This window comes from Centruroides sculpturatus, unplaced genomic scaffold (assembly GCF_000671375.1).
Source record: "Centruroides sculpturatus isolate CEXI.00-Female unplaced genomic scaffold, Cexi_2.0 scaffold74, whole genome shotgun sequence".
NCBI classification, from domain to species: domain Eukaryota; kingdom Metazoa; phylum Arthropoda; class Arachnida; order Scorpiones; family Buthidae; genus Centruroides; species Centruroides sculpturatus.
In genome coordinates, this window is record NW_019384309.1 from 159,574 (window position 1) to 179,193 (window position 19,620).

Sequence of the window (19,620 nt, forward strand, 5' to 3'; positions counted from 1 at the left end):
CCTTATAAAGAGGTTTAATCGTTGCCTTAATTCGATAAAACGACGGAAATTTTACCATTAAGGCCTTCCTCTGCCGCCTTTCGAAGAGCAGACGAACTTTTCTGACGTGACGTCGTCTGCTACGTTGCCATGACGAACGGATTGCGTTCGTAAAGTCGAACGAGTTAAACGAGAATGACGTCATCGTTGTTCTTTATTGCCACCGATTCGTTCACGACAAAATGTCCGTTTCTAAAATCGAATTTATAAATGATTCTTAGAGTAATTAACGTGATTAATTATTCATCTTTCCTTCGTGAATTTCTTTATAGAGTTTCGTTTGGAACATTGAGCATGCGCGCTGAGTAAAATTTGTACTTTACGACTCGTTCGACTTTACGAACGCACCCTATTTCTATTATTATACAAAGACGTAGTTTCGTATTCAATATATTTTCATAAAACCGTCAATAAAAGCTGGAGTGGCGCCATCTGTTATGAAAATAATTTACTAAACTGCGTAAGAGGCCCTCGTGTCTCTACAAAATCATAATACGTTTAAAAGTTTGTGGCCTTAAATTACATCCTGCTGAAGGCTGCCGCTCCGGTGGTCCTGGTATCGAATTCGGACGGGTGGAAAGATCCCGTCACTCACCAAGAGGGCCTTTTAAGCAAGCCCGTTATGTGTTCGTTTAGGCCCACAATGGGCGGTCGGGTGGTGAATGGCGGGGCCTTTCCACCCGTTCGAATTCGATACCAGGCCCATCACTTGGTCATCGTCATCCAGCCTTCAGAAGGATGTAATTTAAGGCCACAACTTTTAAATTTATTATGATTTTGTAGAGACAGGAGGGCCTCTTATGGACCAGATTTAAACTTGTGGACCTAAGTTGTGAGGCCCGAAAAACACGTTTTCGAGGACTCACACTCACACTGTGATCATTATAGGAGCCAAAATCCTTATAGTAGAGGGTTAGTAGGGCCTCGTGTCTCGTGTTTTCGTGGAATTAGAGGTCAAAAGAATTATATTCACGTGTTAATATACGATTATATTCATTATTATTATTATTTTTTTAGTATTCAATCAAACAAAATGGAAGATGACGTTTAAACGTTCTCGTCTCACGTCATACGTATTTGACGTCTAACAATAACGGATTAGAACCGGAAACGGAAATTGTTAATTTTATTATTTTTATTATATTTTTAAATCGCGTGGCATCCAACGGGTCACTCAGCTGTGCATTGTGACTTTCTTCTTCTAAGTAAGTCAAAAATACTGATGCATAAAATAAAAAAAATATTAAAAAAATATTCCAATTCTACGAGGCCCACAACCTCTATTTAGACCGGATTTCCACTTATGGCCCCTAGCGCCAGGTCCTATGCCTAATTTGTATATAGATCCGGTTCGGTCATAAATGTAGGGCCCTTCTGAAAGTCTTAAAAATATATATAAACAAAACAAACTCGCGCCAAATAGGCTTGCTATGCCTTTTCTATCTCTAGTCATAGGGCCCACTTCATCTAGAATCGAAGGCCTAGACAGCTATAGGCCCACATAGATTTAGGTTTTACCCAAATGTTTCAGAACGTGGTTAAGAACCCATCACTTATTAAACGTACAGTACATTTATTACGCCACTTGAACTTATGCCCTGTACTTTACAGTACAGTCAAACCTGTAAACAACGGCCACAGACGGTTATTTTGCATAAATTTCCCTTTAGAATGTTGCTGGAAAAGGATGGCCGCCGTTTACAGGTTTTAAATTAAATAAAGCGATGTAATCAAAACCAGAAGCGAAATAATATAATTAAACGACTAAAAAAAAACACAGACAGACAGACAACCATACGGTAACGGCCACTAACAGCTACAACAGATAGCATTTCGACCTCTATACACCCACACGCCTACACCCCGGACACATTTGTGTGTCCTTTAAATAAATATCCTAGTGTTTGATGTGTCGGGGTGCACTTTCCATTGAATATTTTCACGCTCAAAGTCGCGGGTTCGATCCCCTTCCAACGACCTTACTAACGTTTATTAACTTCCAAATCCTTACAGAGGGGGGGACTAAACGAACGCGTGCGCAATCAATCGTGTTTAATGGGTTACGAGCTGGCAAAATGCCGGATTAAGGAACCCCTTCATGTTCATTGCACTCGACGGAACGTAATTATGACGTAGCACAATTAAAACTTAATTACTTAATTGGCTTTAATGTATCGTTTTTGGTATCTTGATGCTTTGGTGTGACGAAAATATTTTGAAGAGGGGGGAAAGAAGAAAATAAACAGCGGTTAAGGCAACAAGATCTGACGTCACGATAAGGAGTAAGGTAAATAAATATCTTTTAGTCATGCTATGAGAGTTTTTCTTTACTTTTTTCATGAGTATGATCACTTACAGGGGCAATGGCGAAGGGGTTACGTCAATACGGGCCTCAAGACGCGTCTTTCTCTAATCAGTGGCGCGTTATCTTTTGGGCAAAAACGGCAATTGCCCCCGAACCAATCTTTTATAAGGAAGTACACTGTACGTGGGCCCCCTAATTCAAATTCGTATGAGTCCCGTGAAGCTATGACGCGCTACCACTGTCTCTAACCGCCCATGAGCTCTTATTGTGAGCTCATGGGCCCCTTACACTGTAAACTCGAAGTGAGAGTTCATGGGGCGTTATTCCCACGTCTCCTCGTGCCCTTCAACCACTCGTAGTGAGAGCTCACGGGCATTATTCTCGTGCCACTTCGCGCCCCTTACACTATGAACTCATACCGAGAGCTCACGGGCCCTTACTGTTGTAAATAAAGAAATTAAGAAAACAATTCAAGTATAAGAAAAATATATTGATACAATACTGCAACACGACTAGAGTCTAAATCCATAATGGTACAGGGGGTGAGTGTAGGTGTATTCTCCTTTACCGCAGCGAATTTCGTATTCGGGCCTTCTAATATAGGCCCTAGTTACAATACCGAGGCTTATAATTCTTACGGAAGGCCCTAATACATACACACCACAAAGAAGTTTTACGTGTATGTAAGTTTATATTAATAAAAAGTTGCCATTGTTTATATCCCTATTTCCACCCCCAAGATTTATGCCCCCGTACTATTTTTAGCCCATTTTTTTTACCGCTTGTTACCAGTTTAATCTGTAAAAAATCGCCATTGGAGGAGAAATTACGTTCTAAAAAACCGCGTGAAGCTTGTTTAGTGCATCGTTTAGTGACGTCACAATACTAGCAACAGGTCTTTGATGCGAGCTGAACGTTCAGTTAGAAAGAGGAGACTACTTGCAGCGAACCATTCGTTGTGACCCGACACATGTGTCGCTGCTGCCGTGTATACACAAGGGCCGTGTGATGTGGTGAATGACGTTTCAGATCGGAACCCTCGTCTAGATTCGTAAGTAATAAACGATTCTTTATCATCATCATTAGCGTAATAATTGTAATTAAAATGTATTTTAATACCCCCTTTACGCCATTAGTTTCCGGTGAATTTGCAATTTAAGGGGGCAAATCTTCTATCAGAAAACAATTAAAAACAATAGAAGAATTGGGTGTTGCAATCCATGTTGATGAAGACGAATCTCTTTATACAATTAAGTAAATGTGTAGAAGTATGTGGAACAACATTCTACCGAATTGTCGCAAGGACAAACTTAATTATGTTTAATTTGGGTATTAAAAAAATGAATTGTGTCTTTCCGAAGACATACATAAATTAGTTAACTTGGTTGGTGTAGAATTTATACAATAAAATGGTAAAAAAACGTGTAATTAAGTAGTTTCTAAGTAGAGTAACGCTCTAGAATCTCTATAATTTTAATATTTCTACATTAAATGTTATCACGAGCGATATAAAATAATTAAATTTGACCCATTTAATCCCGTTTCGCCCGTTTCTAATTATATTTTTGAATAATCTGATGTGCGGCCATTTTTTTCTTCTTCAATTTCCAAGAGGAGCGAGCTTAATTTATTCATTTTTTTATGTTTTTAACCGTTGTTTTGCTAGCGAAATCTTTTTTTAAGACGTTTTATGTTACGTTTTTTACGTCACTGATCTCAATACTTTGGCTCTTTATCCGTAACTTTTTTCTTCATTAAATATTTACCACTGTTTTGTGCCACTAAACTCTTTTCCTCTAATTGTTGCCGTATGGCTGATTTTTTTCTTCTTCTCTGATTCTTGCCTCTGTTTTCAATACTAAAAATTTTCTGCAATTATTTTTTATTACTATTTTACCTCAGTAAATTCTTACGTAAAGTTTTTCCATCATTTTGTAACCACTAAAGCTTTTTTTCCGCTCATTTCGCATCTAAAGGCTTTCCCCGCTAATTTTTTACCACAATTTTGCCTCATTAAAGCCTTCCCTTCACTAAATTTTGCACTAAACTCCCCTCGTTCATTTCTGCCATCATTTTATTGCACCAAACCCTTTTCTCACCCAATTTTACCACCATTTCATTGCACTAAATCCTTCCCTCACCCAACTTTACCTCCATTTCACTGTACCAAACTCTTCCCTCACTCAATTTTACCACCATTTTATTGCGCTAAACCCTTCCCTCACCCAACTTTACCTCCATTTCATTTCACTGAACCCTTCTTCATCCAATTTTACCACCATTTTTATGCATCAAATTATTTTCCATACTATTTTTAACCATTATTTTAATCCATTCCACATTTAACCCATTACAATTAACCACCGTTTTTGCCAAAGACCAGTAAACGCTTTACCATTTTTATGCAACTAAATAAAAAAATAAAAAAAAATTAACAAATAAAATATTATTTCTTCTATCTTTTGCCAAATATTTAACAATTTACCTAACCTTAAAATAAACCCTTCACCCCCCCCAAAAAAAATTCCCGAAAAATCGAGCAGCAACTGAACAATTCAGGGTAACCAGGAGGAGAATATGTGGAACGGTATTATTATATAATAGCAGGTTAAACAGATCAATGATAAATTGTCCGATCTAGTTGGGTTTTTTAATCGATTTAAAAGGCCCAATACCATAAATACCGGTTCTTTAAAATTATAGAAACTAACCGGAACCGATTGGCCTCGGGCATAAATAACTTCCTTTCCTGTTACGCATCTTCCGGGTGTATCATTTTACCAAAATTTATTCCCCCCTTCCAGCTCGATACTATTATACTTTATGTACAGAATTCCCTTCATGATGATGATGATTCCAAGTTAATACCTAAACCAATGGGGTATCATGGACTAAATATTGAGGTAGCTCGTGCGGTGAGGGAATAAATGGGAGCATCATCAATTAAATAATACTCTTTAGGTTCATAAAATAGTATTTTTAAGGGGTAAATAATTTAAATTATGGGCCAAATTCGTTAAATAATAGGTAGTATGTGTGGTGAGGGATTAAAAGAGGGCATCAGCAATTAAATAATACATTTCGGCAGCAGAAAATTGTATTTTAAAGCGTAAAATTTGCTTATAACCTTGTAAACGCGTGCAATTTTTCTCCACTTCCCGGTATTTTCCACAAAAACTAGGAAATGCATCCTGTTTGCTCGATGTTGAATGTAAATTTTTACGGCATGAAAGTAGCTGTAACTAATTTTATACATTAAAACCCGTACACAGAAACAGTAAAGAGTAAGCAGGACCTTTTCTAGGTCGATTTTTCACGCCTGCTTGGATTAGATAGGAGCAGAACGTTTCCTTAACACATCAAGGATATGTCGAGTGTACAGTTCAAGGAACACAAATTCCTTACAGTAATGTGCCAATGGGTCGAATCTCATCGTCGCTTCATTTTATGGTCAAAATTTTTAAAAAAATTGGGCGTGACAAACGATTCTAAACGGTTTCGTGACGTGAATACAAATGACTTTACGTCATAACACAAAGGATGAAGTGTGAATGATGCGGCTTATCTACAAATGTAATCTGGTTTTTTATTGGTTGAAATACATAAAAAAAGTGAAAATGTCATTTTAAAAATTGATTTTTACCTCCCATTTTCATCTAAATGTCGGTTTAAATTTTTAGTCTATCCCTCCATTAAATAATAATAAATTTAAAAGCGTCAGGCCCTAAACTGTATCCTCATTAGGAAGAGGCCCTAATCCGTGCCCTCGTAGGAAAATTCCCCGATCCTTGTATGCCTTCAAGGAAGGGTACCAGATCGGTTTTAACCATTAGGCACACTAGGCCTTAAAACCAGGCCCTACAGCTCGGAAAGACGTGAAAAAAACGTCGTGCGATGTCATCTGTAGTGAGTGTGAAAGATTGAAGTGCCGGAGGGGTCCTTAATACGCAAAGCCTAAGGGCCCTACCGTAGATTGATACGTCTCGAAGGCCGTATTAAGCTTTCGACTTCACAGGAAGAGGCCCTAAAACTGTAGCTTGCGTATATAGCGTGTAAATCCGACACCGAGTGCCGCTCCAACGAAAAACCACCCCCAACATCTTGATTAAAATTAATCGTAATTAAGACCATCCCCTCCGCGTACAGGATATAGGAAATTATTTCTTAAATAAGAAGAACTAATTTGTGTATTTTTTTTTATTTGCAATCTTCCACAAAAAAAGTAGAGAAAAATTAATTTGCAAGAGATAAACACGAGGTTATTCACACCTCACTAGCTGCAGGCACACCGCTGATTTATTCAAATGAAAAATTAATTATTCCTTGGATATTTTTTGCTTTAATTCGTATATTTTATTAATAATTTTGAAGAATATAAAGTATATTTTCTGTTATATTCTCGGGTTTCTTCTGTGTCTTTGAAAGAGCCGCTTGGTATAAAAACTAATGAATACTCCATTCTTGCAGCGAGTTTGCAGATTTTATGCATCAAGTTACAAGTAATGACGAGGAAAAAAATATTCAGTAAACTCGTACTATTTAAATACTCTTTTGTAAATAAGGAAATCGGCATAAAAATAATGAATAAAATATCCGTGGCACACTAGATTAATCCTTAACACAAGATCTTATAGCGAAGTCCATCGTTTTTCACAGGTTCTTGTGGAGGAAGGGGATTTTCTTGGTCGTTTTACATGATTAAGAGGGAAGTTTTCAGTCATTTTACTTGTTTCGGGACTTTTCAAGCAGTTTCACATATTTTTGGGGCAATTTTCAGAGCAATTTCAGATGTTTTGGGCAATTTTTCAAAGCAGTCTGCGTATTTTTTGGGCAATTTTTCAAAGCAGTCCGCGTATTTTTTGGGGCAATTTTCCTCGAGCAGTTTCACATATTTTTGGGGAAATTTTTCAAAGCAGTCCGCGTATTTTTTGGGGCAATTTTCCTCGAGCAGTTTCACATATTTTTGGGGAAATTTTTCAAAGCAGTCCGCGTATTTTTTGGGGCAATTTTCCCTCAGCAGTTTCGCATATTTTTGGGGCAATTTTTCAAAGCCATTTCACATATTTAAGAGGGAAACATTTCAGCCATTTTACGTGCTTACAAGGGGCTTTAGTTACACAAGAGGGACTTTTTAACCATTTTATGCATTTGTGAAGGAATTTTTTAGTAATCTAACATATTTAGGTACTACTTTTTAAATAATTTTACGCATTTAAATAGAGAAGGTCTTAAAAAAATCGATTGTATGACATAATCTTGTGTTCTTGTACTGTGAATAAGAAGAGTTATAATAAAGATTTTGTAGTTAGAAAACATACAAAATATATTTATATAAACTGTAGTAAAATGGTGAAGCTTTAATTAATTAAAAAAAAAAAAAATAAGAAATGAATTGAAATCTAATGCGCTCAAAACATAAAAATGACGTCTCGTCAATTAAGATTTTTCTTTATAAACTATATATTTTTTTCTTTTCTTAACCGTAATAAATTATTCAAGGACGAAAATATTATCTAATAATAATAAGATAATTATACAAAGATTGGGAGTGTCATAAACCATACAACACCGAGAATACATTACTTTATATATAGCTTAAACGTATTCATGTTGATGATGTAGCAGTTTGTACATTATATTTTGTGTGTTAAGAGGCGTGATCTTATAAAAATATGGCTCATTTGTAGATCGTTCACCCAGAAAATACCATTCTTTTCTCTCTTCTTTCATAAGGAGGTTTGGTTTTACATATTTTTTTCTTTTTTTTTACAATTATTTTTATAAATTAGACAATTAATGTAGCTTTGTATGGTGTGCGGCATGTTTGGTTGTTTGTAAATTAACGCAGAAAACTAAAATATTTATTTAAAAAAAGTCTTAATTATGAGGCAAACTTGAGCTCTTGCATGCTATTCTTTAAAATTACCATTAGGATCTAGATCTTCCTTTACAATTCAAAGAACCTCTTACTCCTCTCCATAATCATCATCTCCATTCCTCTCCATGATCATCATCTCCATTCTTCTCTATAATCATCATCTCCATTCCTCTCCATAATCATCATCTCCCCATTCCTCTCCACGATCATCATCTCCATTCCTCTCCATGATCATCATCTCCATTCTTCTCCACGATCATCATCTCCATTCTTCTCCATAATCATCATCTCCATTCCTCTCCACTCCAAAGAAACTTATGATTTAGTGGCCCTTTCCTTACAGTAAATAATAAGAGGGCTTTTAGTTGGTGACCCTAGAGCTTGCTTATCTTATGTCCCTGTTAGATGCAGTGATGCTGAGAAAAACCGACTCGAAAGCACGACTTTCTAGCCCTAAATTAAGAAGGAATTGCTTAAATTTCAGCTCTAATATAATTTTCTGCAAGTAAAAAAATAGAATTTGAATAAAATTTAACTTCTTAAAATAGAAATTTTCTTAATATTAAAGGCTTTAATACAAAGCACCAACTTAACTACTTCCCTCTTAAGATGATTGTTCTCTTGACTACTTGCGTTGGATCCATGCCAAATTTGTGTATATTTTGCTTTAATTTACATCAATTATTTTATAAAACGTAACGAGAGGCATTAAACTATATTTAAACACAGAAAATACAGCTGTGTATGTAAAAATCTTTCTGGTTTTAAAGGAGGAACTTCGTAGCAACAATGTAAGATGCTCCCTCCCTTGCATTAATAATAGGATTTAAAAATCAAATATCTGTCAAGGTTTATTACGATAAATACTTGTATCTTCATTGTTCTCCCTCGAATTATTCAATTGAATTGGCAGTTTAGGTCGTTGTCTTCAATAATACATTGTTTAAATTCGACAAACGGTTGGCAGTTAAAATCGTTATACGGATGTGATATTGTTCAAAAAATATCGTTTATAATTGTTTAATNTAAAATTCGTGTAAATTTACCTCTTAATTTTTTAAAATTCGTGTAAATTTACCTCTTAATTCCCTAAAATTCGTGTAAATTTACCTCTTAATTTTTTAAAATTCGTGTAAATTTACCTCTTAATTCCCTAAAATTCGTGTAAATTTACCTCTTAATTTTTTAAAATTCGTGTAAATTTACCTCTTAATTCCCTAAAATTCGTGTAAATTTACCTCTTAATTTTTTAAAATTCGTGTAAATTTACCTCTTAATTCCCTAAAATTCGTGTAAATTTACCTCTTAATTTTTTAAAATTCGTGTAAATTTACCTCTTAATTCCCTAAAATTCGTGTAAATTTATCTCTTAATTTTTTAAAATTCGTGTAAATTTACCTCTTAATTCCCTAAAATTCGTGTAAATTTACCTCTTAATTCCCTAAAATTCGTGTAAATTTGCTTTAAAATATTGAAAATAAACATGAAATTTTCCTTCTACTTCATTAACATTACTATAAATTCTCCATAAAATAACTAAAATTATTCATTTTCTATACGCTAAATTTTCAGTATAAATTAAGACATTTTAGTGTCAATTCAATTAATTGTGATAAAATAATAAATTACAAATATTTAATTGAATATTTCTTAAAATTACAGTTTTATATTCTATAATAAAGTTGGCATTTTTCATTTTTTTTCCAGAAAATAAATTATTTTCAGTGATGAAAAAAAAATACTAATTCAGCGACCAGTTGCTTAACTTTTCCGGCAAAAAAGTTAAAATTGTGTGTAACGCCATCTGTTACGAGTTTTTTTGTAAAAAAATTATATTTTTAATTGTTAGAAAGTGGCAGAAAGCTTAATTTTGAAGGTAGAGATGTGTTTTATAAAAAATTTGTAAATACTAATAACGAGTAATATTATTAATTCCCACCTCACTCGAGATACGATACGCGATCCCCTCTATCTCTCCAACCCCTTGACCTTTAACCACCAAACTTTGACAGCATCAAACCATCTAATACACAAACCTTCCTACAAAATTTCAGAAATTTTCGACAAAGGGAACAGAAGTTATTAAGCTTCAAAGTGGGTAAACAAAATCCTGCCCCTCCACACTACATACATAAAATTTTACTCTCTCCTTCAAAAAAATTGAAGACAACAAATGAAAAGAAAAAACAAATGAAAGAGAAATTTCCCTTTTCAATTTTCCACATTAATTTACATTTTCCTAACAAAGAAAACAAAGAAATTCGGATTTTCCTCACCAAAAAATAAGGTAGAAAAGCGCCCAAAAGTTAAATTTTCTTGATGTTTACACCCGATAATTGAAATAAATTCCACCAAAAAAAAAAATGAAAACATCACAAACTCGAATTTTTTAGAGAAAAAAACCACAAAAGGACCGAAAAAATTCGGATAAAACACAAATAAATCGATTGACTCACCGACTGTTTACGAATCTGCAATGAGACTTCGTAGATAAGAAATTCATAAAGGCCAAAGAATGAGACAACCTCCGATGGAAGGGCATTTTTGGTGGTTTGAGTTCCTCCATGTCTTCTCTCCAAATGACTTTTTTCATATTTACCTTTCATACGATACCTTCCGTACGTCAGCACGTACACAGTTTATGCATCGTCAGACCTTTCTGGAATTATTCCAACGATTATGAATGGTCCTCGATAATGAAGTGAGGCAATCATCCGTTTTGTTTGTCTTTTCATACTTTCCCTTTCTTATGAACCCGAAGAATGGAAGTAAAAATTAAATTAAGGGGAACCGCCTTCTCGGAACCACCCAAACAATGTAACGTCTGGGAGGGTTGCGAGACGATTCGAAGAGGAAATTTTACTCCGCTGCACGAGCAGACGTGCTCTCACGTAACTAGAGATTTGCATGTTGTAACACAAATGCGTTAATTTATTCGTAAATTAGTCAGAGATTGCTCCACAATTCGTTGTGTGTTTCCGCTTCTCGAGTGGCTGAATGTAATTTAAGATGAATTTTCAAAGATTTTCGAGTTTAAAATGCTTTTTATGAGCGAGATCTTGTTTGTTGTGGACTTAAGCTAGAACATATAACAGGCCTTTCCCTCCACCAGGTAGATATAAAAATTGTGAGGCCCTAAGGCCACGACGCCATGCTCCGAGCTGCGGCTCGTTCAGTTTCTGAGCAAATTCAACTGTGCCCATGAACAACGTGAGACTTGCAAACAACACTAAAAATACAATTAAATGGCAACTGATGAGGTGCAAAGATCCTAAATGAACATTGTCTCTTGAATATTGCATTGTAATGAGCAAGACTTGAAAGTCGTGAAAGTGCGGAATAAGTGTTTGTTCGAGAACGTCTGGTCCCAACAGGAAGAAAGAAAAAAAACTAAACACAAACTTAATATCAAAAATAACATTAAACAGATGCAGAACTTAAATATACAAATTAGAAATATAGCTCAAAGAAGAAGAATAGTTGTGTTAACATCAGACAAAATTAGGATATTCAAAGAGATTATTGTTCAGAGATACAAACAAATGCTTGTATATCTATAAGTAATTGTTTGATCATCTTGCAGACGGTTCGATAAGACATTCCAGAACAAAAGAGATGATGACCACATATTTTTAAATAACATCTTGATTTCCACGTTATTGACAGTGAAGTGGTTTGCAGAATGTTCAAGAGCCATTAATGATTAATTAATAATAATATATTTCCATTATTTCAGGTTTAAATCCTGTACGAAAATCATTATAACTCATTGCTCCTTCTTGGACATTCGTGGACATGCAGGACATTCGTGGTGAATTAAACTCTTCATTACAAGATCCTATTTTCCTTTTCAATTGATTGCAACACAACCACTTCTACGAATGGATTACAAATGAAGGCTTTTAGGAAAAAAAAATCTCTTCTTGATGACACGAAAATGTCTGTTTTCTGTCTTCATATTAACGCAATTGTGTGGTCTTTGTTAAAGTAGTGCAGGTGTTACGTGTCTGGATAAAGTTCCTTCCTCAAAGTCTGATAAACTTCAAATTCAGTCTGCTTCCTAGAAATTCTTCCACCTGAATAAACAAAACTGTTTATTATTATTTAAACAGTTGTTAGAATGTTTAATTTTCTCTCTTCTATTGAAGTTTTTCTTATGAAATTTCTGCATTAGCATGTTACGAATTGCCAAATATCCATTCTTAATTTTGATACTTTGGTGTAAGAGAGTTGGAAAGTGTTTTATGATGCTTCAAGTCGGATGCTACTCAAGAGGAACTTATAATTCTTTTTATAAATGGGTGAGGAATGTAGGTAATTTCATGTAGAAAACAGTTAAAATGAGATTTAAATATTAAATATAACTTATTATTTCGTAGAAAATTTGTTATAATGATAATACCTCAATTCTCCTTAAAGCTATTGTTAGATTTCATGTATTTTTTTAAAAATAATTTTTAAAACGGTAAAAAACAAGTGCAATGCCATCATTGCGGCGCCATATTGGTTTCCCTAGCGATTACTGTAAAAAAAAGNTGATCATCATCTCCATTCTTCTCCACGATCATCATCTCCATTCTTCTCCATAATCATCATCTCCATTCCTCTCCACTCCAAAGAAACTTATGATTTAGTGGCCCTTTCCTTACAGTAAATAATAAGAGGGCTTTTAGTTGGTGACCCTAGAGCTTGCTTATCTTATGTCCCTGTTAGATGCAGTGATGCTGAGAAAAACCGACTCGAAAGCACGACTTTCTAGCCCTAAATTAAGAAGGAATTGCTTAAATTTCAGCCCTAATATAATTTTCTGCAAGTAAAAAAATAGAATTTGAATAAAATTTAACTTCTTAAAATAGAAATTTTCTTAATATTAAAGGCTTTAATACAAAGCACCAACTTAACTACTTCCCTCTTAAGATGATTGTTCTCTTGACTACTTGCGTTGGATCCATGCCAAATTTGTGTATATTTTGCTTTAATTTACATCAATTATTTTATAAAACGTAACGAGAGGCATTAAACTATATTTAAACACAGAAAATACAGCTGTGTATGTAAAAATCCTTCTGGTTTTAAAGGAGGAACTTCGTAGCAACAATGTAAGATGCTCCCTCCCTTGCATTAATAATAGGATTTAAAAATCAAATATCTGTCAAGGTTTATTACGATAAATACTTGTATCTTCATTGTTCTCCCTCGAATTATTCAATTGAATTGGCAGTTTAGGTCGTTGTCTTCAATAATACATTGTTTAAATTCGACAAACGGTTGGCAGTTAAAATCGTTATACGGATGTGATATTGTTCAAAAAATATCGTTTATAATTGTTTAATATTTACAAATTCTCGAATTAAAATATCTGTTATAAATCATTTTACTGTGTTTGCCTCTTAAATATATACAGCAATGACCTTATACAGAGTTGCGTAAGTCCTTATTTAAACTGGTGTTTTATCTGTTAAATGAGGGACAATAAACTAAATTTAATGCATTAACTGCTCTACCGAAGGCTATTCTGACTTGGCACTGTTTTGAGGAAGAAAGTCGTGGGTTCGGATCCATCCAGGCTGACTCCTAGGGCATAATAGGGAATAGAAATTTCCCTAATATAAAACAGAAGAGGGAAACTCCCTACGTCTCCCTTTCCCTCGAATTCTTTATCCTTACCAAAATATGCACGTACACAAAGAAACTTAGACCCAGATAGGAAGAGGGAGATTCAGAGATGGTATTGTATTAAAAAATGCTGTGTTTAGTTACCATTTCATGTCCTTATCCCATTAAAATTAAGTTTAAATTAGTAAAGTGAGTCTAATGTTTACACGAGCGTAACAATAACGTAACGGTACGTAAATTGTTACGCTTTTATGTGACTTCTTTACGTTATAAATCATTTAACTTATAGTACGTTTGTATGCCTGTACTTACGTGCTGATTCGTACGTGTTAATGTATGCGTCCATACGCTATTAATTACTTTTTTCACGTTACAGATCGTAGCAAGATGTCAAGATATCACAGACCACACGAAATGTACAAAGACAAGGACAATACGAAGAAGTTAAACACAGAGAAGACTGATACTCCTCTTTCGGGAATGACACCTCCTCCTCCACCCCCACCTTCGTTTCCCCCTCCACCCGACGTAACGTCACCACCCTCACGAGGTAGCAGCGCCTCGGATATCGGCTCCACAGAAAAAACAAATGCAGCAACACTACCGGCAGGAGAGTGTTTGGACAAAAATGGCGAACTCGACATTCCCAAACGTCGTTCAAACAGGTTCAAACAATACGTTTTTTTAAGTTAAATTTCTATTGAATAATCCCATTTATAAGGTTCTTTTACCATAGGAACAAGACGAAATCGGAGCTCATTCGACTGTTAAGCAGTTTATACGCTCGATTGCTGATCGTGGCATCGGCCATTATGACGTTCAGCGAAGTCCTCGACAACCAAATATCCCTATTTTACTTTCACGTATGAAAACTACGATAAAATTTCCCTTTCTTTGGCTAAATTTGGCAATTTAATCCAAATTATTCTTTAATCTAGGGTTACCTCTACACGTTCATAGTTGGTGGAGCGATTATATGCCTCTTGGGCATATACATAACCATGATGGTGGATAAATGCCCGAATTTGACAGGTGGGGATCGCTCGGATAACGTTAACGACGACCTGGCACCCTTCAAGAAGAAAACCTGCTACTACAGCTCTGAAATTTACATCTATTTAAGATTAGGAGCCGTGGGTAAGAGAATCCTTTACAATTATTACAACCCTTTAGAATTACCACCCTCGTTAGCTGCGTCACACGGCTATACAATAGTTGGGTGTGGTTGATAAACGTTCATATCCTTATGACTAAGCAGCGTGACCTACCGAAAGATGGATTTGGTGTATTAATCTTCGAGTAAACAATAAGGATTCGTTCGGGTTGCCACACACAGTTAGAACTTTATTATAAAAATAATTTCGACATACTTTTTTTAAATTGTGTTTAGCACCTCCGTAAAATCATTATTATGTAGTTTAATTATATATTTTTTCCTATATTCGGGTGACTAATCACTAGATTAGTCACTTGTAAATTGATCTGAATGTGATTTTTTCATGGGTGAGTTGATCCGGATACGTCCAATCTCGTCCCTCATTTAACATCGTTATGGGCCTGATCGACCCATGACGGGCCATACAAGTGCATATAGGACAGATTTAGCATTGAAAATCGCGTTTAAGATTCGGAACACAGGTTCTAAAGGTGGGGATCAAGGGCAATTCGGTCTTGAAGAAGCATATGGAGGATTATTATTGCGATAAAATGGCTATCTAACCAAAAAATCAATGGGCAATCAGTTATGTCTCTTGTAGAATGGTCACCCAGCACGAGACCTGAAATAACTATTGTGTTGGGTCCACAGGAAGTTGGAAAAAACCAAGACATTCGGCACTCTGCTCGTCTGAACATCCACGGAGGGTAGCTTTTCAACCGGATCAGCAGCGGTCTTGCCGCACAGAATATAAACGAGGTTGAAATTATTGCTCTTATTCCTCAACTAAAAATATGTCCTGCCACAACTCTACCCATGACTAATGGGCTGACCCAGGATAGGGTGTGTTGGCACGAGTTTGAAAAATGGGAAACGACTTCAGACAGACTGGCAAAGGGCTATTCTTGGGTTTACAAGAAATGTTCTCGGTGGCAATGAAGTTCATTAATCACGTAATTAAGACATCATCCACGTCAATTAATTCATTAAAAATGAATTAGTCAATTCATTGCGTTACAGACAGGAATCTGCGTGTGAAGTAATTATTAATAACCATTTCCAAAAATCTTAACCTTCAATGGCATTGACCTTGTAAAAATGATCTTGGTTCGTGCTTCAAGTCAAGAAACCACAGAAAATATTTATTCAATGAGGATTATGAGGATTTTCAATGGAAAATGGCTCCTATTTAGGTGTTAGAAACGCGAAGAAACCCGGAAAACAGCACGTTGACGAAGCGCAAACACACGACCACTGTTCAGTGGTGTTATCCACTCGGGCACTTATGGGCAGGTTTTGAAAGAGGAACGATCCAATATCATCTCAATTTATGATGATAACAGTGTCCAGATAACTCTTTTATGGCTTGAGGATGCTCATGTAAAGCAACATGATAGTGTCAAATTCGTATCCTTGCAACTTTAAAGATGGGAATGCATCGCGATCTTCGAGTTTGATATATTATGTAGTTGGATCTTTTAATTTTTGCTTATTTAAATTGAGAAATATCCTTCCAAAGTGACATTTTCTTTTGTTTATTTTACAGCATTTGGACTTGGAACACTGATATCAACGGGACTAGAAATAGGAACGATATTCACCATAGAAGATAATTGCATGAACGAACTGAACTTGGCACAACCATTCCTTCGTGGTTTATTCACGTTTCTTCAAATGCATTTCCTCTTTATGAATGCTCAAGTGAGTAGACATTCTTTTGTCCTAAATTACCCAAAATTGATTGAAATCTTATCACGTACACCTCTTGCACACAGGATTTGTTACAAGCATTGGGATGGTTCCGTCACGTGGCTCTCATGCATTTAATGGCAGCTAATTTAGCAATATGGCTACGTCTACTCTTCTTCGAATCTTCGTTTTATTGGATGCAAGTGACCCACTTCCACCACAATGCAACATTAAATTTTCCAGATCCTACTAGAAATCCCAATATTTCTTTGCATACTTTAGACAAGAAAGGAGGCCACATCTCTTTCTGTAAGTCAAATTTCCTTTATTACACTAGAGATATCCCTAGTTTTCATTGGTTACTATACGAGTTTTATCCACAAATTTAGGGTCTAAAGATTGTTGGTGGCACAGAACTGACGATCAAGCAATGGAAGATGTTCTGGAAGTTTATTATTGTTTGCAAAATACATCTATTGGAGTTATATGGGAGAAATCTCTACCTTACTTATCCCCTTGCATCGTACAATATTCATTGTTGTCAGCTGCCGTCATCTACTTCTTATGGGAGAATTTGGATAACACTAGAGTATCCAGAAAGTCCCTTTGTAGTTCAGTAGATTACGATCCAAGAATTACAAAACGTAGGAAATCATTTGGCAATCTGAATATTGACTGTCAAGGATCGAGCAAAGGGCTATTCTTGGGTTTACTCCTCTTAGTCGCAGGGATCATTGTCCTGATTCTATTCTTCGTACTGTCACACGAAAAGAAATTCCAGTACGACACTATTATAGCACTGACCACAATGCACTGCGCCGTATTGATAATTTCGGCTCTGGCGACTATTCTTGGTATCTTTCAAATACACAAAGTACGAACGAGATCACGCAAGCCTCAGGAACTACACAGCCTCTTGCAAAACGTGGGCCTTCTTGCAGTCTTTGCTTTTGGCTTCCTGAACATGATCGTTGGTGGTACCAATTTACTAAGCTCTCGTTATATCATTCTGTTTTTAGATGGGGCATTCATGGTCATACAGGCTTGTGTTCAGTCCCTCTTTGCTCATCAGGTGGGAAGGAAAAGCAGTAGTCCAAATACCGAATTCAACAGATCTAAACCGGGCCGTCAAATAGTGACTTTTTTGGTATTTGCTAATTTGGTATTGTGGCTGATGGAGTCGTTTTTAACACAGGACCGCCTGGCAACACAACTGCAAATGCAATTCTATGGCGATTTACCGTGGGGTGTACTTTCTCGAATTGCTCTTCCTCTAGTTGTGTTCTACAGATTCCATTCCTCCGCATCTTTGATGGAATCTTGGAAAAGATCATACAAAGTCTTGGAAGATTTCTGAAACTAAGTTAAGCTTTCATGCAAGCTAGTTGCATAGTTTCTTCTACGTAACAAGCAATTCCAACACGCGAGTATTTTAAGCATGCAAGCAGCTTCGATATGTATTTTTTAAACTTGAATTTTCGTGGATTTAGAGATTTTTCTGCCACGTTTTTAAAAATATAATAAATGTATAAGAAATAGATCATGAGCATCCTGTAAAAAAATACAATTATCTTATATATTTTATAATCATTTTTTTTTTAATATTCTCGTCATATACTTTATGTAAAAATTACTTTTTACATGCAATAAAACATAATTAAGTGTATTTTAGTTTTATTTTTTATAATTTAATGAGCCAAGCATTGTTTTTTTCTTGTAGGGAAAAATTGAGAGGGTGCTCCTAAGCTCGAGTACCCTACTGTATCTAGTTTTAGTATGAAAATACATATTTTCTATGGTGTAGAATTATCTTTATTCATTCATCTGACACAATTCTTTCGTCAGAGTTGTCTGGCATTTCTATATAAGTAGAATATCCGGGAGGTTTCTTTGATTGAATCAAAATCTTTATTGTTCTAAATTAACTTGAAGGAAGTGATATTTGGCACAATATTTATGTTCTATATGATTCATTTTATAGATTATTACTGTGTTTAAAGTCCACAATCCTAAATTTTTAATAAAAATAACACTAAGCCATTTCTGAAAATTCCGAAGATCGAGGGGGGTGTGCCTCACTAACCGGTTTTTCAGGGGTGTGCCTCACTAAGCCTCGGAATTTTCAGGGTGTCTAAGGCTACGTTCAGACAGGCTTTTACTACAATCAAAGAAGGCGTTATAAGTCTAACACTTCTAAATAGTGTGACGAATAGTGGGGGGTTCTGGAATGTCTTACTACCTAGGTACGAGTCTAGGGATGCAGCTATGCTCTGTGCACCCCCCCCAGTATAGATAGAACAATGAAATGGGCTTTGTTACGCAGTTATACAATTAGTATAAGTGATGACCACATTCGAACTGAAATCTAACGCCTAAAAACTCATGCAAACTGCTTGCAAATCTCTGGTAGTTTGCAAGAGCATTATGCCATTTGTATGTAAACGTTACCAGGCGCATGCAAGTGGTACGATTTCGACGCCATTTTTATGCTGTTTGGCAATCTAAAAAGACGAAATTAACGAAGAAGAAGAAACCAATAAATCCGATAAAACATCCAAAAAAAAAATAAGAAAAAAAATATTTATTAAATGACAATAATATACATTTTGACAATGATTATTTACAAATACATGTACAAAATTCTACATTTTACGTAGAAGTAATTTTATAGGCCTATAATTGGTACAATTTCTCATAAAGAACAGCATTAAAATATTCACCAGTAGCCGAATAAATCGAAATTTTCACGAAATACATCGAAATATTGTATATAATCGAATATATTGTATGTGTATATATATATTTATGTAGATATAAATATATTAAGAAAATATTTTAAAATTATAAAATATTTAACAAAAATATGCACCAGCAATATTTAAATAAGAAACTTTTTTTAAAAAAAGGGTCAAAGGTGAAGTAGTAAAAAGTATTATT

At 35.3% G+C, this 19,620-nt stretch overlaps 1 protein-coding gene across 3 annotated transcripts; it reads left to right on the plus strand.

Annotated features, from left to right (window-relative positions):
• The first annotated feature begins 2,250 nt into the window (after window positions 1-2,250).
• Window positions 2,251-18,290, plus strand: LOC111620556 (otopetrin-2-like). 3 transcript variants are annotated; one of them, XM_023362510.1, is made up of 7 exons: window positions 2,251-2,326; window positions 14,215-14,503; window positions 14,575-14,701; window positions 14,777-14,975; window positions 16,541-16,695; window positions 16,770-16,992; window positions 17,073-18,290. In XM_023362510.1, the coding sequence occupies exons 2-7, from the start codon at window positions 14,226-14,228 to the stop codon at window positions 18,038-18,040; spliced, it is 1,950 nt and encodes a 649-aa protein (XP_023218278.1). In that variant the 5' UTR covers window positions 2,251-2,326; window positions 14,215-14,225; the 3' UTR covers window positions 18,041-18,290. The 3 variants fall into 3 exon arrangements, with proteins under 3 accessions (XP_023218278.1, XP_023218260.1, XP_023218270.1); XM_023362492.1 differs by lacking the exon at window positions 2,251-2,326 and adding an exon at window positions 3,246-3,395; XM_023362502.1 differs by lacking the exon at window positions 2,251-2,326 and adding an exon at window positions 7,951-8,080.
• Window positions 18,291-19,620: the final 1,330 nt, after the last annotated feature.